The sequence below is a fragment of the Mercenaria mercenaria genome, chromosome 18 (genome assembly GCF_021730395.1).
Source record: "Mercenaria mercenaria strain notata chromosome 18, MADL_Memer_1, whole genome shotgun sequence".
Classification (NCBI taxonomy): Eukaryota; Metazoa; Mollusca; class Bivalvia; order Venerida; family Veneridae; genus Mercenaria; species Mercenaria mercenaria.
In genome coordinates, this window is record NC_069378.1 from 25064368 (window position 1) to 25085594 (window position 21227).

Sequence of the window (21227 nt, forward strand, 5' to 3'; positions counted from 1 at the left end):
CGTCGTTTTTTATTGTTTATAAATTGTATCTATAATATTGAAAGGCATTCACGCCTGTTTATCATTATTTTACAGACCTATTTATGTCATATAAAATCTAAATGTTCAGACAAACATGTCCAAAACTTCGGATGTTGTCTAGTTTTCAAGACTTTTATTGTTCGAGTCCCAGAACTGACCTCCACTGGCTATTTAGTGTTAATGACCCAGAGCTGAATTCCGCTATCTATACGTTCTAAAGACCAAAAACGATCAATGGGAAGACACACACTATGAGTGCTACTAGTGATTTCCACAATTCTCGCCGTGCATTGTCACGCTCCATATTTTGGAAGTTGAACTGTCTAATGCAAGATAGTTCTGGTGAGAGCAAGTGCCTTCTATAAATCACACAGGTACACCAAGTAATTAAAAAAATAACATTGCAAACGACTCTGAAATTTATAACCTAAGCCAATCTTTATGTCTAGATATAAAATGTTGTCTACATGATCACATAGATCATGTATGGCCAAGAGGTGAAGTTATACAAAGCTGCTATTACTTCTGGTAAAAACAACACCTAATGATTCAACGATCTTTACATGGCGGATTGTTGCAAACGACTCTGAAATTTATAACCTAAGCCAATCTTTATGTCTAGATGTAAAATGTTGTCTACATGATCACATAGATCATGTATGGCCAAGAGGTGAAGTTATACAAAGCTGCTATTACTTCTGGTAAAAACAACACCTAATGATTCAACGATCTTTACATGGCGGATTGTTTTTGAGAATAAAATATAGACACAAGCATTAAGCAGTCCCATCCATTTGTCTGTCCGTCCGTCAGTGTGCTTAGTATGGCAACAAAATTATATATATAGTGAGAACAACAAATTTGTAGTGCACTTGGTAGAATTACATAGCAAGTTTGGAAAGACAACCTATTCGCTGACTTCAAATCCCTAATAATTTTCGGTATTCAGGGCGTTGCATAAGTTATTGTAGAACCCTGTGTCAAAGGGCGATAATTCTAAATTTCCCTTACACTCATCGGGTTGTATCGAAAACAAAAATTCGTGAAAAACATTAGTTATTGTCTGATACAAAACAGCACTGACAATACACTGTTTGGGATTGTTGACATCTAGATTGTCAATTTCATCTGATAACTGTGTCTACTTCCGTAATTGAATGCTTCAATGAATATTTGCAATACCTCTTTTTACTTGAAGTGATGAGATTGGAGATATGTTTACACAAAATTTGATAATTAAACTTCGGTTTTTGATCCCATAAAACAGCGAGTACTTTAATAACGTTCGGCTTGACGAGCTTCTGAAGCTCTTCCTATCTGATTTTAAAATTTCCAAAATCTCACACTTTAAATCTTAAATCCTGTTTTCAGTTGTTTCACTTTAATATTGTATTAAACAGTCAAGAGTCAAAAGACTCAATAAAATATTTGCATTAAACAAAGAGCTATAAAAATAAATAGATTGGCAACTTGAAAGGCATATAGAGCAAATCTCACCAGCCTCCCGTGACAAAAAAACGAGATCTCGTTTACTGGAAGTGGCGCTTTCTCCACGCGCCATTTTGTATGCGAAAGCAATTATTCATCGGTAAAATAATTATCACCGTATGACCACGCTTCTTTCGATGGCAAAAAAAACCCGTGTACTTCGTGTCTTAAGACCATTTCACATTAAGCTAATTTTGTTTTAGAACCTTACATGTATTTTAAATGTAGTTTTAAAGGTACAAATTGTAACTCCATGCTCGCCGATGTTTGTTTTTAGTAAGATAACGCCAAATCACGCTCTGACACGAGCTCACGCGAGATTACAACCAGTTGCCATTCTGTGTATTTTATACTTCTTTGCATTAAAGCATTTACAGTTCTCTATGAGAGACAACTTATCACTTAACTTAAATTCCAGTCTTACAGAAAATTCAACGCTGCTTTTATCATTTTCAATTTAATCTCGAAGCTTCAAGGGAGTCAAGCCGCACTCACAGTTTTAAAGGGCAATAATCGATTTTTTTTATTTTAATTTCTTGGACATCTGTACCTCAAGTTGACAAATTAAAGTCTCAAAGTCGAATGCATTGTATAAAGTACACAAGTGAATTACGAAAGATTTGATGAAGAATTAAGTTATTGAAATAATCACTATGAAATTCAAATCGTGTCGAATTAAAGCATTTACTGAATCTGTTATCTAGTAACGACAAGAAGATCTCATAACAACAGGGACAAATCTTGCAACTACGAGACAGTAATTCATTCTATTGAGAAGCCATCTCGAGAAAACGAGACAAAAATCTGAAAATAACAACAAAAACCTCATTTTGACGTAAAGATTAGTTCGTTATTTATAGAAAAAAGCTCAAACGCCTGTTACATTGACCTTCAATTTCCTATTCAGTACGGATCATCAACTGAGCAGGACCAATGCCCTATAACATCTGAAGGGTCCTGTTATTGAAAAAGAATCATTTCTAAGTGTAGGCCTTTCTGTAAATATAGGAGAAAGCATCAATCACGGAGACAGTTTGAGTAGTCATCGCACCGTCAGAAAGGTAATTGTAGGGGATGGGGAGGGCAATCACCAAACGTGTCGTTTATCATACTTTTAAAATTGAATCAATTTTAAGAAAGTTTCTAACAGATTTGACAAATATTTAATTAAAATAAGCGCTATATTTGATCTTCCATAGATTATATACTACATCCAAAGAGCATATGGGATGGGAGAGGCTTAATAAAAGATGTTTATATTAAGTATTAAAGTATATAATGATTGTGTTATATTTCTTTAGAAGTTCGAACCACTGGTCCTACACTAGAAAGATAATGCTATTGTTTATGTTATACTTACCATATCCCTAGGTATACTACGATAACAACGGTACCAAACGGGGAAATACGCTAGCTCATTTCAGTCGTGTCAGAGATCATTTCTTCGTTTGACCGGCATACAGCCCTATACGAGTTATTCCGGGTACTTTTGCCGAAGCCACAATCACCAATATGATACTACTACTACTACTACTACTACTCTACTACTACTACTACTGCTACTACTACTACTACTACCACTACTACTACAGTAACTACTAATGATAATAATAATGTTGATAGTAATAATAGTAATGTTGATGATAACCTTATTCAAAGAGGATAACATATTTGGCTATAGCAAGTCTAACATATGGTCCTCTAACATTTTAACAATTCTATCCTTAATATGAACATCAGTGGAAGTAAAAGACGTAAAATAAAATAATATATTATGAACAAATTAACCCTTAGTGGCATAAACAGTTATGTAAAAGTAGTACAATAAAATAGTTAAAAATCAAGGCAATACCTGAAGGTAACATTTGGTGGGCCGTAGGTCTAGTGGTAACACGATTGACTGTCAATCCAGAGGTCCGGGGTCGAATCCCGGTCCAAGCACTGGAAATTTCTGAGATGCTCATGAGTGTCTCCCACATAACTAGAGGTCTGTACTTGTTCTTCCCAGGAGCGACGGCTTCCCGTATATCGGTGCTATACACCGGGCACGTTAAAGAACCAGACTGTTTATTCGAAAAGAGCTAGGCTAAGTAAGCCGGACATGTCTGTATCTGAAAAGTTCTCTCTGCCTGTTCTGGGGGCTTTATCTCACTCTGTCCCTCTGGTCAGGTCGCTCAGTGTCTGTTCTAGTAGAGGATGATTTCGTTCCCTGTATGGCTGCAGTATATGTAAAGCGTTTTGAACGTGTTTATCACGAAAAGGGCGATATATAAATCTGGTATAATAATAATAACATTATGAGAAGGGGTTAAAGAAAGAAAGTCATTCTTATTAGGTGCACCGCACCAAATCTCTCAAATTTCTTATGTGAGAAAAGATCTTGAAAGCGTCGGATTACATTCACAAAGCAGTAATTTTGATATTATGTCTGCATGATAGTATAAGAGGACAAAATAATTTGTCATATAACATGTAAACACTGCAAGAAAATTACACTTAGTGATAAGATATAAAAAGAGAAAAAATAAAGTTGAAAAGACAAAAATGATTGTGAGAATAAACATTTTTAAGAAACTATGTACAATTGAGCGAGACACAATCGACAGAAAATGTGTAGAAAATAATGAATTCATTGATGTTACTTTTACCAGTACCTAGAATTTGATTTCAAATATTAATAAAACCTCAATTTATCAAAAACGAATACAGTTACTCCTGCCCTAACATGTATCATTACTTATTTTCTTCAGTTTCGGTCACTCTTTGGCCTTTTTCTTCTATCTTATTAGTAATACATGTTTAGATATATATATTTGATTATTTCGTAAATGTAATTAATATTATGTAATAGTTAACTTTTAAGGGAAGGGCCGTTTATTAATGTTGGCAGAACTGGTGGCCCGACCCTATTGCTATAATTGATTGCTAATGTCTACCTGTGCTGTATATAATTATATAAATACATGTATTGTATGCGATAAAATATGTCTAAACTAGAAGAAATTCATTTTTGGCAATATGGCTTTAAATGATAATGCTAAAATATATTAATATAATAAATACGTATTTATTGTTTTTATTTTTCACATTTTTATAAATGAGATTCATTTAATATCAGAAGTAGCCAGAGTTTATTACTTTTAGCTCAAAGTACCCCAAGCTCCCAATTCTGCATTTTCGTACAGGTAACCGTAGTTTCCCAACGGAAACACACCAATTGAGCCCATAAGGTACATAAACATATTCTGTGCTCTTTAAATTATATAGGGAACAAGTTTCATTACTTATGATACACGCGTGTACCCATTTAAAGAAAAGTAAACTTAACAAATATTTTGAAGTTCATGGAACTGCTTGTCACTAGGAATTCGATACAGCTGACAAACTTTGTTAAATATGCATAATTTATCATAATTCATACCCTTACATGTGTAGCTACAGACTATTACGTATTATCTAAAGTTTTCATATTCTCCTTATTTGTTTGATTTAACTCAACATCATAATTCGTTTTGCAATTAATACTTAAAATGAATTTGTTACAAACTGCTGTGTCCACCAGTGATTAACCACGCGAATACTCGACCTGCCCATGTTTAAAAACATGTTAGCATTTTTGTCATCCGTTTTACATATACATGTAGTATATTCAATTTTGATAGAAAAATCTAAAGATTTTGAGTCATATCCACCACCAAACAGAACTAATATAAATGAATATATATGTCCGGCCGAGCACTTTGTCTGCTAATTGGAATTTCTGAAGTTTTGCTCTTCCTCAAAGGTAAAGGTTACCTCTTAGCTGACCTATTTAATTTTGCTAACATCAACATTTATTTTTACTAATTGCTGTGTAGAGACACTTTAAATATTGCAATTTTGTCTGCATGTCACAGAAAGGGTCACTGCACTAAAAAGAACTATTAAGTCAAGAAAAGAAGTCAGCAACAATAAATAAGGTGTTGAAAGGCTCTTCTTATCAACCATATGGACTTATATAATATGCCTGGAAGAAAAAGTCTCCGAACGGCTTCAAACAATGAAAATACTCTCCTGTAAAAATGACCAGTTATGGACAATCTGACATTACAGTTCTATTGAATATCACATGTATCAGTTATCAATATATCTCCTGCCTACAATTGTGCCATTTATTCAACATAATTAGTTTAATGTAACTTCTTTTCGTCTACCTTTATTGTACTTTATAAAAAAGAGCAAATGCCTGTGATCTTCATACATTCCATTTTTTCTTAACCGGTCTTTATCCTTTGTATGTATATATAAATGGATGTTCAAATAGCTTTATTTTTCATGCCCGGTCTTACATATATGTCCAAAATCATGATTTTTTGCGGACGGATATACAGTGTTTTATCCGTCTGTATGCGCATGTATATGACTAAGTGAATTTTGTTGCGTTTGTGGTCAGAAAATCATTGATAGGACTGGTGTCTAGTTAAAATATGTTTTATTGCGTAAACTGCGATGAAACTGTATGCAAGTCTAGATGACATGCGCGGACGGTTTACCAATAGCGAGCTGTACCTGATTTATATGTAACTGTGTTGCAACACACAATCGGTTGTTTCACTGGGCAACTTTATAAAAATAATTGAAAGTACATGTTAATTAAAGTTGTCATAAATAAGCTTAAAGAACGATCCTAACTGAAGCCGAAGTCGTCCATTTCAAATCGCCATCATATACAGTCCTAGAAAGAAAGTAAACTTTACCGATTTACAGCGACTTTAAAAGGCACACATGAGCTATAACACAGCAGGTAGGTTTAAGTTGTTCAATATTTTGATCACGAAATATAGGCTGGCCATACTACTAGAAATTATGTCATTACCTTAAAGTTATTCCAACAGGAAGTTTTATTGATGATTTATAATCTTTAGTTACTTATGCAATACAAGAAAAAGTCCTCAAAATAAATCCAAACCAAACTCTGAAAATCTGTTGATATTTAAGGGCGGTTTCCTTTAGATTTTAATTAAACGAAGTCTTGCAAATTTATCCAAAGTAAAGTAAAATCAATCAAACGAAACATATTTGTATCATTTCTTTATTAAGTTGCATGCATAATATAATAAAGCAGTTTAAGAAAAATTTTGTAAATAACTGCCTGTTCATGAATTACGAGTAGATATTGGTGTTATTCAGTACCCCACCCATCTACAGTAACATTATATAACATTTCTTGTTTTACGAATCCCCTATGAATGATTTTTTTCTTGTTTTTGACTTTGAAATACACATGTTTGGTGTTCAACCCCTTTTACCACCAATGCCGACGAGTTTTTCAAAGAAATATATATGTTTAAGAAATTCTATGTTCTGAATTTTGACACAAAAGTTCTTAATTTTGACATCTTATTGCTTTTAAAATACTAAACCTAGCCTACCAGTGCTTGCTTGAAATCTTAAATATATTTTTTGCTGATATTCAAAACAAACATTTATGCTATAGTAAACCAGTAGTAGAACAATACAGCATATAGTCACCTCAACGCAAGAAGTGGATAACTTCATTGACTTTAAGAAGGACTTATTCACTTTTTGCGCTAAGGTGGCAATGTGATCCATGGGGTCTCCGTGGCCGAGTGGTTAAAACAGCTGACTTCGAATCACTTGCCCCTCATCGATGTGGCTTCAAGCCTCACTTCAGGCGTTGAATTCTTCATGTGAGGAAGGCATCCAGCTGGGTTACGGAAGGTCGCCATATGACCAATAATTGTGTTGGTGCGACGTTAACCCCACACTCACCACCACCAAAAAAAAGAACAGCATATGATCCACAGTAATGGCCAAAACATATATTAAACGTTGCATATAATTCCAAATGCAATATCTCAATGTGTACCATGATATTTTGAGTATTCTTCCTGTGTCTCATTTCCTGACATATTACTTATTCCACAACAACAAGTTTATGTGTGAATTAGTTCAGCCCCCAAAGTTAAAATGAGCAGCCCAGTACACATCTTAATTAAAACTATCGTAAATAAGTCCGACTCACTGTCAGCATTCAATCAAGGCAGTGACAATGATTTATAATAATTCAACGTTTTTATGAAGAAGGCAAACGTCCATCTTGAACGAGTCAGTGGGTTTTGAACTGCATATGCGGCGATAACTGAAGTGGTAATGATATTGAAAGCATTCATGTAAAAATAGAATATTATTTATTTGTTAAAGATATGTGTTACTGGTGTCTAAATGATCGTGATTCTGTCTTCTGTCCATACCCTGGTGATTGCACAACTTTTGTTCAGTGCTGGAAACAAGGGGAAAGAATAATGTCGCTCGGGAGCTCATGTCCATTTGGCCGATTTTCGGACTCGCAATCGCCTTCAGACCATCGTTCTTAGTGCATTGCACTTTAGGTGATATTTTTTATCTTTTCATATTGATAAAGTCGATATTGTTTTATTAACGCCATAATTTGTAGTAATTCGTGCAAAGCATTACTTATTCACGGTGCCTATACCACGTGACTTTTATGGCTATGTGTGGGTATAAAAAACATAAACAGCCGTCGATTCAGGTAACATTTTTCATGATAACTTTCTTAATCCTGCACCAATTTTATTCAAATAAAGACGAGGGCCCGGCCATAAGAAAGATACAATCACGGCCCATCAGTTTGAGAAGAATAAATTCGTATTTTTGTCGAAAAGTGCAACCGCGCATTTTTCAGTCAGATAATCGACGTGCTATGTGTGGGTGCATGCTGTTAAAATCGTTTATAAAACTCTTAAAAATGCGTTCAGCGACAGGGCAAATGGAACCGAGAATGTAATTTTGTCTTGTTTAACAGTTGCAAAATGATTGTTAAGAAATATAGCGTATTCCTCTCGTTTTTTAAATAAATGAAAAAATGTTATGTGTGGGTGCCGCTAAATTTATGCTATGTGTGGGAGTAAACTCATAAAAATGTTACCGTTGCTTGAGATACTTGCACTAAGTGAGTTTTAACTTACTCGTGTTACATTCATAGATATGAGTATCCATCTAGCATAACTGATCTTTTTATTTGGTTAGGTAGGTCGGAAAGACATTTTTTTTTATTTTAATTTTTATTAAGGGAGACTTTTCGGAAATTATTTTTGTGTCAAAAAATGAATACAAATAGGGGGCTTATGCCTCTAGAGTATCAGTAAGTTGATTTATAACATCACTGACCATGTTTAAAGCATAAAAAGTGCAGTTTTGCAAAGTTTTTGTCAAAAAGTTGAAAAAATGTTCTCCAAGGCCATAAAAGCATTTAGGGTCGGGCCAAACATTTAGGGTAGGTCGGGATACCGGAAACAAACATTTTTTTTACGGTTTAGAAAGTCGCTATGTTATAGAGAATAGCGCGTCAGATTCATTTTTGTTATTGGTTATCAAACATCTTTAAACGTTAAAACTCTGATATATGTTTGAAGTAAAATTAATGAAAACGTTATTTCCGATCTCCTTCAGTTGCGTTAAAGTGTTTTTTTTATCTTGATGCATAAACAACGTTTTTTCATGAACACGCAATTGTATCATTGTCCCTAAAGTAGTTTTGAAGGGCAGTATAGTGTAGAGGATAGATCGTAGCCTTGGATGCTTCTCCATTGTAAATTCCGCTGCTCACCTAGTTCGTGGTTAATTGCAGCTAAATTGGTATTTATTGTAGCTTTGCGCTATACGTTTGAAACAACACAAATTACTACTATTACAGGGTTGTAGTTCAAACCACTTTTCAAGCATAAAGAAAGGGCTTCAGTCCCTCGGACGAAAGTAAAGTACCTGCGGTAGTGCATGTAAAAAGACTGCTATTAAATTCATACCACACACATAACACATGGAGTCATTTCATCAGAGTCGTTATTCATACTTAAATCACTGTACGTCAGCATTGCGTCTTAACTGTTCACACGAAAATATAAAGACATAGTTAAGAAATAATATTTTGACAAAAGTTTACATACAGAAACAGTAAAAAGGTAAGACAATACGGTGAGCTCTTCCATACCAAACAACAAGGTGAATCATATTGCATGGAGAGTTTACTTGCCTGACTTACGCTTTTTACTATTGAAAATATTTTGTATATAAACAATGTTCAAAATATCATCTGTGAATAAAACTAACAATATACTCAGTTCCAAAAGAAAGTGTGCACTTTTTAAGATTAAATATTTCAAAAAATTCCCCGACGTTTTTGTTTCATTTTTTCATACAGTAACTCTCAGGTATAACTCAAAATCTAAAATGCACACCAATTTGTTTACGAACTGATTTAAATTTTGGTACTAACAATGAGAGGTTACAGTGGTTTGAAGTCAGCGACCTTAACCACTCGACCACGGAGGCAGGTCACAGTAGATAAGTATAATGGAGTGTCCTTTATCATTAACAAAGTAGAAGACAATCAAAATGTTGGTAAAATTATGTCTGTTAGATCATTTTAAGAAAAGTTCCTTGGACAGTTCACCCCCTTCATAACAAACAATTTTATTCTTAGTTTGTTTGACAATTTCTTTGGAGCCTTATGTTAGTATTATTCACAGATGATATTTTGGAAATTGTTTACATTTTGTTTATATACAAAATATTTTCAAAAGTAAAAAGGGAAAGTCAGGCAAGTAAACTCTCCATGCAATATGATTAACCTTGTTGTTTGGTATGGAAGAGTTCACCGTATTGTCTTACCTTTTTACTGTTTCTTTATGTAAACTTCTGTCAAAATATCATTTCTTAACTATGTGTTTATATTTTCGTGTGAACAGTTTAGACGCAATACTGACGTACAGTGATTTAAGTATGAATAACGACTCTGATGAAATGACTCCATGTATTATGTGTGTGGTATGAATTTAATAGCAGTTTTTTTTTACATGCACTACCGCAGGTACTTTACTTTCGTTCGAGGGATTGAAGCCCTTTCTTTATGTTTGAAAAGTTGTTTGAACTACAACCCTGTAATAGTAGTAATTAGTGTTGTTTCAAATGTATAGCGTAAAGCTACAATAAATACCTTTTTAGCTGCAACTAACCACGAACTAGGTGAGCAGCGGAATTTACAATGGAGCAGCATCCAAGGCTACGATCTATGCTCTACACTATATTGTCACACATACTGCCCTTTAAAACTACCTTAGGGACAATGATTCAATTGTGTGTTTGTGAAAAATGTTGTTATGCATCAAGATAAAAAGATTAAAAAAAACAACACTTTAACACAACTGAAGGAGATTGGAAATTACGTTTTCATAAATTGTACTTCAAACATATATCAGAGTTTAAACGTTTAAAGATGTTTGATAACACGTGCTCTAACACGTGCTCGTAATCAATAACAACAATGAATCTGACGCGCTATTCTCTATAACACAGCGACTTTCTAAATAAAAATAAAAATGACCAGTTATGCTAGATGGATACTCGTTTCTATGAATGTAACACGAGTAAGTTAAAACTTACTTAGTGCAAGTATCTCAAGCAACGGTATCATTTTTATGAGTTTACTCCCACACATAGCATAAGTTTGGCGGCACCCACACATAGCATTTTTTATTTATTTAAAAAACGAGAGGAATACGCTATATTTCTTAACGATCATTTTGCAACTGTCAAACAAGGTAAAATTACATTCTCGGTTCCATTTGCCCTGTCGCTGAACGCATTTTTAAGAATTTTATAAACGATTTTAACAGAATGCACCCACACATAGCACGTCGACTATCTGACTGAAAAATGCGCGGTTGCACTTTTCGACAAAAGTACGAATTTATTCTTCTCAAACTGATGGGCCGTGATTGTATTTTTCTTATTGCCGGGCCCTCGTCTTTATTTGAATAAAATTGGTGCAGGATTAAGAAAGTTATCATGAAAAATGTTACTTGAATCGACGATTGTTTATGTTTTTTATACCCACACATAGCCATAAAAGTCACGTGGTATAGGCACCGTGTTATTTACTATTCTATCAATCTTAAGAAACTTATATGTGACTATGGTACACAACGTAAAGTACTGATTTCATATTATTGAGAATCGCATCTGAATAAACTCCTTCTTGGATAAATGCATCCGAAATTTGCGTACTCACATATCCTCGTCTTTTGCGGAATTTTCCGAACTGTTGTGAAAGCTGGCATTAACCTAATTCTCGGTGGCACTTGATGCTGTCTGTATGTCAAAGCATAAATTGTTTAATATATTAAATCCGATTTCGATGAATAATTCAGTATGAATCAATTGCAATTGATTCGTTAACGATTATATTGTCCTGCATTTAACCTTTTTTTCAGATCCATTAGATCAGATATTTTCAGTGGCTAGGATCCAATGTAATAGACGTCAAGCTGGAAGGGACTTATCGCTCTCTTCCCCCTAGGGATTTTTAAAGACCCTATATTTCTAAAAGCACAATGTCTATAGAATTTTGCAATCTGGCAGTTGGGCTCTTTACAAGGTTAAGTCTACAATTTTTGAACGTTATACAAGTATTCTGATATATTCTCATTTTTGTCGTAAGTGTGTAACAGTGAAAGTTGTACGTTACTGAATAATAAAATACACTTCTTAATCCTAATATATAATATTGTTAACTTTTCAATTAATATGTTAACTATATTATCCTTATAATTATGCTCACACTTGGATAATGGAAATATACATATGGTCAAATTTGACCAAATTAAATGTAAAAATGTATGTAACTCACCGCTGGAATAGTAGCTTACGTTACTACACGTTACCAAATATATGTTTAGGGAGTAGATAATCTGTGATTTTAACTATGGCTGATAATTGTATTTGCTTGAACTGATTGATATGTATACGTCAAATCACTTTGTTCTTTTAGATTTATATGATAAATATATATACTGCTGTGGCAAATGAAAAGAGTGTAACGTCAAACATTTTTGAACTTCACTGTTAAAGTTTCGATAGTCAGTTATTTACTAAATACACATGGTAAACGTTTGCTTGATCTGTTTGATAGTTTCTGTCATCAGTGTCACACAATCACTTTTGTTTATTGTATATTATCACCGATACTGGTCATCTCGCTGACAAGCTTTTTTCCATATCATTATACATACTCAGAACTTTTGCGTCACGGCCCGGAAGAAAACCATGCTTTAGTTTGTTGACGGCACTGAATGCTGCACGTCCACATATTTCACAAACATTGATCTCCATGCTAATAAAGTCAAATTATCAGACACAGCTTAGACTGAAAATTGTTTTGCGAATATGGGGCCTCGTCAGCGATACAAGTAATTTTAACAGGAGGCCAGAAGATCAATCTAGCTTGACCTTAGTCCTCAAGAACGAGCCTGTCTTTTCAAAATCTGATATCAGATATTGGTTATTCATTTGGGATCGTAGTGTTTTATTCTCAAAGATGCTGATACATAACTGAATAAGCATATTTTCGTCAAACTACGTTATGTTTCAGAGCTCGTTCCGACCAAGATGAAAGATACATGTATATGAATTCCATTTATGTTTTTAAAAAATGGACAAAGTGTTTAACTAAACGATTTAAGATACTAAACTGAAATATCTAATGGCACATTCTATATTTATATCTGAAATAAATGAAAACAATATCTTTTTTTTCCGCTCGGAATTGTACGCAAATAGTTTTTAATTTTTTTTTTTTTCGTTAAAACATTATTATATGGAACATTAGGTAATTAAAAAGTAAGTATTTTTTTAGACTGAAGATAACACGAACATAGTTTCTATTATAGATCTTTAAACTTTGTTTTTATGCGGGTGAGGTACATCAAAATGATATTAATATACAAGTGTAATGGTTTATGCCAAATAAACTTTTTGTATGCCTTTCCTTATCTTCGAAGGCTATTTCTTGTTTTTAAAGGTTATTGAAATAAATGATGAAAAGCCAGTTACTGTGACACCGTTGCTAGAGATCGTACGGATGTACAAAACTAAAACAAAGCTTTTACCTGAAATCGTCGTTTCTTTACAGCACAGCTAATTATGTTCTACGACTAAAACAAAAAATATTTATCTGAAGTGATCATTGCATTACATTACAGCCATATTACAAAACTAAAAAATCTTTTATCTTAGATCGCCGTTTATTTACAGCACAGCCATGTTACACAACAACTTCAAAACTTTTATCTGAAATATCCGTTACTTTACAGCAAGAAAGAACTTCTAAAAGAAAACAAATAGGGTTGATTCAGTCCGGTTTATTGTTTTTGAACACATGGTAATACATAACACATGTACAGAATTGGGTAATTAAAAAAGCAAATGGGAATAGCTACAATGTATTACAACATACGAATTCAGCTCTTCCACAGAAGGTTATGGCTATCAGAATATTCAGGTTGCATTAGCCGAATATTACTTGTACTTATTCCTGTTACATTTAAGCGCATGTATTGTTTTAGCAATGGAATTTGATTTAAAAGTACAGGAATTCACAATAAAGTTTGATTACAAGTTATTTCAGATAAGCATACATAATTATGTTTCCTTTCTTGCAAAACCTTTCGAGAACAACCCTATTGTATAAGTTCACAGTTTATTGTCCACAGTGCGCGTTAAAATAAGATGAAAAGCTTTATAAGATTGTATTACAGAACAGGTAGGGAAGATAAATTTGTGTTATTTAACGTATTAGAATTGTTGGTATAGCTTCCCCTTAAATGTCATTGCTCAATAGAAAATATTTGATGAGGTTTGCAATAGCAGTGAGCAGTAGCAGCAAGCAGTAGCAATGATCAGTAGCAGTAAGCAGTAGCACAGTAGCAGTAAGCAGTAGCAGTGAGCAGTAGCAGCAAGCAGTAGCAGTAAGCATTAGAAAACGTGAAATTGACAGTAGCAGTAGAAGCCATAGTAGTAGCCAACATTACTCATTTTCGTTTGGCGATTCTAGGATGTGGAATTAACTCCCTTACGAAATCATGAAAACATCTTTAGCTGTTATGGAATCTTTAAAATGAAACTATGTAAGAGCAGTATTTCTATAATTTTATTGTAGATCTTAATCAAACCTAATTTATGTTTTGTTAACTGCTGACGCAGGCTTCATGGGTACTTGTATTATAGTCACGTGGGTTAGTGTGTAGTATTTTTGGAATAATAAGCGTCCTTAAACAGTTAGTTTGAACCGTCTGGGCGCTCCATGTATGGCAGGCAATAAACACTGGTATCCAGCAATAGGGTTCAGATAGCCTCAATGAGAAGGGTGGTGTTATGAATATGTCTCCACATTTTCTTCATCCACCGAGGGTTCACATTTACTAGTTTTGTTCAATACATTATTCATAGCAAAATAGTCGACGTACAGCAAATACCCGGAACTATTTTACGAAATAATTATTACACGCATGGGGATGTACGCCGGTCAAAAGAAGAAATGAGACGCGCCATGAGAAAATCAAAATAGTGCTTTTGCGACCAGCATGGATTCAGACCAGCCTGCGCGTTCGCGCAGTCTGGTCAGGATCCATGCTGTTCGCTCTCAAAGCCTATTGCAATTAGAGAAACCGTTAGCGAACATCATGGATCCAGAACAGACTGCGCGGATGCGCAGGCTGGTCTGGATCCATGCTGGTCGCAAAGCCACTATGTTGGTTTTCTCATGGTGCGGCTCATATGATTTCTGACACGATTGAAATGGGCTAACGTATTTTCTCGTTTTGTACCGTCCTTATCACAGTATACCTAGGGATATGGTAACTATAACATAAACAATGGCATTATATTTCTAGTCTTGGGCCAGTGGTTCGAACTTCTAAAGAAATATAACACAAATATTAAAATATTTAAGCCTCTCATATCTTAGGATGTTGTTTATAAAGAATGGAAGATCAAATATAGTGCTTATTTTAATTAAATATTTGTCATATCTGTTAGAAACTTTCTTAAAATTGATTCAGTCTGAAAAGTATGATAACTGACACGTTTGGTGATTGCCCTCCCAACCCCATACAATTACCTTACTGATGGTGCGATGACTACTAAAAGTGTGAGTCTCTGTGACGCTTTTCTCCTATATTTGCAAAAAGACCTAAACTGATTTCCAGTCAATAACAGGACCCTTCACACGTTATAGGGGCATTGGCCCTGCTCAGAAGATGATCCGTACTGAATAGGAAATTGAAGGTCAAGGTAACAGGAGTTTGAGCTTTTCTAGAAATAACGAAAAAAAGTCTTTGCGTAACAACGAGATGTTTTTGTTGTTCTTTTGAGATCTCATTTCTCGAGATGGTTTCTCATTATAACGAAATTACTGTCTCATAGTCACGAGATCTGTCCCTGTTATTATGAGATCCTTTCTCTTTACTAAATAACATCTTCAGTAAACGTTTTCATTTGACACGATTCGGCTTTCGTAGTGATTATTTCAATAACTTAATTCTTCATTGAATCTTTCGTAATTCTCTTGTGTACTTTATACAATGCATTCGGGTTTGAGGCTTTAATTTGTAAACTTAAGATACAGATTTCCAAGAAGTTAAAATAAAAATTCGATTATGGCCCTTTAAAACTGTGAGTACGGCTTGACTCAAGCCTCTGATACTCCTATTGTCTGCCGTGTACAATGTATTCGGTTCTCGATTAAATCGAAAATAATATAAACAGCGCTGAATTTTATGTAAGTTGGAATTTTGAACAAAGTGAAACAACTGAAAACAGGATTTAAGTGTGAGATTTTGGAAATTTTAAATTTACATATTTCCAGAGCTTCAGAGGCTTGTCAAACCGAACGTTTTTAAAGTACTCACAGTTTTATTGGGCCTAATAAACCGAAGTTTTATTATTATATTTTCTGTTAAGTGAGAACTGAATGCTTTGAATAATGCATTCAACAGGAATTGCAAAAAAAGATACATTGAAGCATTAAAATACTGAAGTAGGGCCTAATCACAGTTATCATATGACCTAAAAGATAAATCGTGTTTTATATCAGACAATAATTTATAGTTTCACGAATTTTTGTTTTCGATATAACCCGATGAGTGTGAGAGAAATTTAGAATTATCGCCCTTTGAAACTGGGTGCTAAAATAACTTCTGCAACGCCCTGAATACCGAAAATTATTAGGGATTTAAAGTCAGCAAATACACTCAGTTCCAAAAGAAAGTTTGCACTTTTTGAGTTTAAATATTTAAAAAAAAATTCCTCGACGTTTTTGTTTCATTTTTTCATACAGTAACTCTCAGGTATAACTCAAAATCTAAAATGCACACCAATTTGTTTACGAACTAACTGATTTAAATTTTAAAAATAACAGAAAACTAAGTGCACACTTTCTTTTGGAACTGAGTGTAGGTTGTCTTTCCCAACTTGCTATGTAATTCTACCAAATGCACTTATTTGTTGTTCTTACTATATATATAATTTTGTTGCCATACTAAGCACACTGACGAACGGACAGACAAATGGATGGGACTGCTTAATGCCCGTGTTTATATTTTATTCTCAAAACAATCCGCCATGTGAAGATCGTTGAAGCATTAGGTGTTGTTTTTACCAGAAGTAATAGCAGCTTTGTATAACTTCAACTCTTGGCCATACATGATTTATGTGATCATGTAGACAGCACTGTATACCTGGACATAAAGATGGGCTTAGGTTATAAATTTCAGAGTCGTTTGCAGTGTTCTTTTTTTTCATTACTTGGTGTACCTATAGAAGGCACTTGCTCTCACCAGAACTATCTTGCATTAAACAGTTCAACTTACAAAATACGGAGCGTGACAATGCACGGCGAGAATTGTGAAAATTACTAGTAGCACTCATATTGTGTGTCTTCCCATTGATCGTTTTTGGTCTTTAGAACGTATAGATAGCGGAATTCAGCTCTGGGTCATTAACACTAAATAGCCAGTGGAGGTCAGTTCTGGGACATTTTTGTCTGAACATTTAGATTTCATAAGACATAAATAGGTCTGTAAAATAATCATAAACAGGAGTGAATGTCTTTCAATATTATAGATACAATTTATAAACAATAAAAAACGATAAAGATGCAATTATACTTTATTAAGTAATTTTAAGCTTTAGAAGCTTACACAAATTCATATAAAATTCTATATTGTTGTCATCTGGATATTGTTGTCATCTCTGTCGTCTGGTTTTGACTGAAAAATAACAAATAAAGTGTGATAACTAAACTAAATGTGTATCCTGTTTGTAGTGTTAGTTTCAACTTTATCAAGTAGCAATCTCGTTCCATATTAAAGCAATGGAACAGCAATGACACTCGGCAATTTACAGTTAATAACAAAGCTCTAAATTTAAGGGGACACACCTTGAGAAAATGACATTTATCTTAATCAAAATATGTTAAAAAGAGAAATGCGAAAATGCTTTTGTAAACTTATGCAGTTCAGTCGGCAAAATATGTAACAAATACATTATCTACTACATAAATCGCGCATTAGAATTTGAAGGAATTAAGCTGCACTACACTGTGGAAGACAGCTCAATTTGATGTTTTTACACATCGCCATGTATGTCAAGAGCCATTCCCCTGTCAAGCAGATAAGCGTTAATTCAGTCAGATCTTACCTCTGGTAAAGACAAATATGTTTAATCATCTGATTCACTTTCTGAGTCCTATTCCCCACTTTCTGAGTCAGTTTTCCCAGCTGAATACCAATTAAAAACATGCAATACATTTGGGAAAGAAACCATAACCAACTGAAATAAATTCATAACAATTATTCCAACAGCCTACATATCTTTAATATTCATCAACTACAAACTATGTAAGTTTGTGTTGTAGAAAAATATATAGATTACCTTCCCTGAAATTGTAATGTAAACAAAAGCATGGCAAATGTTCAAATGTTTGGGAAATATAATTTGAAATTGGTATTTTACTGTTTAAGATACGTATAAAGATTTGTTATATACTTTAAAGAATTAATTACCAGAAATAAAAAACAAAACAAAAAAAAACAAAAAACATTAACTTATTGTTATACCTTCAGTCTATAGCTTCATACTAGTGTATTCTAAATATTTAACGGCAGATTATAAAAAGTTGCTATGATGTTAATACTTACTGCAAGTGTATGTTAAGTTGAAACCGGAAAAGTTAAACAAAAAGTCACTCCTAAAATTGATAGTCACAGCACTCTCATTGCTAACAATTCCATTGGCCGGCGGAAGAATTCCAGAAGTACTTGGCCCTCCACAAAATAGTCCAAGATCAGCATTTCCGATCAAGACACCTACACATTAATTTTATATTTATTACTTTTCATTACACATTTTCTTGGATGACAGAGATTTTTGTATAATACAATTTCTTACGTAGGACAGCAATAGACGCAGCGAGTTACTTCAAGAGATGCATTTTATTTATTGCTGCATATTTACAGACTTTTGAAAATTGGTTAGGATATTCAAATATCTCAAATTGTGTGATTTTGCTCCAATTCTGACGCGTTATTTTCAATAAAGTTTTCAAAATGTACTTTAAATTAGAAAAGTCTTCAGTAATTAATTCTAATGGCATTTGTAATAAACGTTATAAGAATTGTTGAATAGTTATATATTCAAAAGGCTGATCATAGTAGCATAACCATCCCATCAGATTATGTCTTGATTTCAAATGAATAGTTTTCCGGTCTGATGACCAGTCAGAAGACGTAGTGCTCAAGATGGACCAGTTTAACTTGTTCATTGTAAAACAATTCGTCTTGGGACGTAGAACTTGTTTTGGTCACAGAATAGAACATAAAAACTGGTTTCACTTTACACCATTGTGCTATACGGAAGTTAATATTTTTGCCTAAAGTTTGTTTTTTCCCCATTGACACATATTAAGAGTATCCATTAAATACAAATTCAACAGTTATATACAATAGCCAACATACCGTTATCGAGTGAGACCCAGTCAAATCTACAAAAATCAGTAAGACCAGTATCTTCTAATTCAAAGTTTTCAAAATTGATGACAACATTCTGTCCGACGTCGTTGCATCTAATTATCCAGGTGCAATTTGAGAAGAGAGGGTAATTGTTAGGAAAATATGGTGATGTGATTGTCCCTACGCTTCCTGAATCGGCTGAAAGCTCTCCGCCACAATCAGCTGTTCATATAGAAACATGTAATAAATTTATAATTATACATTATATTAAAGTAGCATGCTTCCCGATTTACATCAAAGTCATCGAAATTAAGAGCACTTTAATAAGCTAGAAACTGTTAAACCACATATTTTTCTGAAAATGATTAATAAGAAATACAATTATACACTTTTCAATTTTTCAATAGCTAAACACCTTGCTGTTTCATTTTTGCAATTAGATATGTAAATTAATGGAATTTATTTTCGTAACAGTTACTGTAACAAGCTTTCTTGATTGAAAATCATACTCGAGATATATTTGATCTTTATATATCAACCTAAAGGAAACACGTTTTTGCGTTAGTTATGAAGTAAAAGAAAGAAGAAATTTAAATACATGTTCATGAAGGAATAAATGCATGTACTTGTAAACAGAAACATCTCATCTTTTCTCGGAATTTCATTTGTGAAATTAATTTACATTCAAGTGTTGATGACAAAAAAAAATTAAGCCGAGCGTTTCCTTTTGTATGCTGCTGTATTTACACGATAAAATATGTGAGAACAAAATAAACTTTTATATATGTATACGTATATGTAGAGTATTTGATTGTTATAAAATATTAAAGTAAATAATTGTGCGTTATCGTAAAGTTTTACATCTGTTAGTATGATATTGATAGAAATACATGTGGATTGACAATGAGCGACGTAGATACTTGTTTCTGCACAAGATTATAAATAAAAGGATCATGTAACTCCCGTGAATGATTCGGCAGTGGATTCGTACTAAAAATTGGCAATGTCCGTGCAATTACTTAATATCCTTCGTTGGCTATTTCGGTATCCTTTGGTCATATTCACAAGGACCGCGGAATTCCGAAATCGCATACGGAAAATCCGTAAAAGAACGAAAGTTACTTACTGGCATGACAGAATCGCTACATTGACAGGGAAAGTTACCTACTGGCATGACGGAATCGCTACATTGACAGGGAAAGTTACTTATTGGCATGACGGAATCGCTACATTGGTTGGGAAACATGTATTAACAAGGACTATTGGCGTAAAACGTCCCTATACGTAACGCATAATTTAACACACGTGTAAAGTGTAATGAACGACTGTCGACTTCATATCAATTTAGTCCGGCTTTTTACACGTTTAACGCATGTTTTTTTCTGCATAGCATTGCAGAAACCCTCGGGATTCGTTGGTGCATGATCTAAGGTGTCGGGACGTTATAACACGAAGCACACTTGTATTATTCTTGCAGTATATGATTTTATATCCAACACTTCACTTTTAAGTAACAAATAAATACTATGCTTACTAAAATGTTGTCCAGAGGCTGGCCAAGTCCAGAAAATTAAAACTATAAGACACGAATAAATAATCGCCATCTCAAATTTAAAACACATTTTGTTTTCTACCTAAGACAATTGTTTCCCCACTTGTTAGTCAGCTATTCCCAAATAAAATTAAAACGTTAGCATGAACAAACTTATTTCCCAAGATCCACGCATGTGACATTGTATCTGACTGTTGGGAGGACCCATATGAAAAAGAACACCCTTTCGTGTGTATTTCTCCTAGTAATTTACAACTATTGGAAATATAAGTTTAACATACAGTGTCAATCATAATGATACG

At 33.8% G+C, this 21227-nt stretch overlaps 1 protein-coding gene across 2 annotated transcripts; it reads right to left on the reverse strand.

Moving 5' to 3' along the window:
• Nucleotides 1–17520: 17520 nt before the first annotated feature.
• On the reverse strand, nucleotides 17521–21148 carry LOC128550623 (dorsal-ventral patterning tolloid-like protein 1). 2 transcript variants are annotated; one of them, XM_053529970.1, is made up of 4 exons: nucleotides 20908–21148; nucleotides 19380–19595; nucleotides 18564–18731; nucleotides 17521–18143 (listed from the first exon to the last, which is right to left on the reverse strand). In XM_053529970.1, the coding sequence occupies exons 1-4, from the start codon at nucleotides 20993–20995 to the stop codon at nucleotides 18112–18114; spliced, it is 504 nt and encodes a 167-aa protein (XP_053385945.1). In that variant the 5' UTR covers nucleotides 20996–21148; the 3' UTR covers nucleotides 17521–18111. The 2 variants fall into 2 exon arrangements, with proteins under 2 accessions (XP_053385945.1, XP_053385944.1); XM_053529969.1 differs by having other exon boundaries at nucleotides 17521–18195.
• Between the last annotated feature and the right edge of the window lie 79 nt (nucleotides 21149–21227).

What these genes read in the sequence shown, in the direction of transcription:
- LOC128550623 (XM_053529969.1), bottom strand. Translation starts at nt 20,995, where the DNA reads ATGTGTTTTAAATTTGAGATGGCGATTATTTATTCGTGTCTTATAGTT. An exon ending in CTGGGTCTCACTCGATAACG is followed by an intron (nt 18,732 to 19,379) that starts GTATGTTGGCTA and finishes ATTAATGTGTAG; the next exon opens with GTGTCTTGATCGGAAATGCT. An exon ending in CAACTTAACATACACTTGCA is followed by an intron (nt 18,196 to 18,563) that starts GTAAGTATTAAC and finishes AATTTATTTCAG; the next exon opens with TTGGTTATGGTTTCTTTCCC.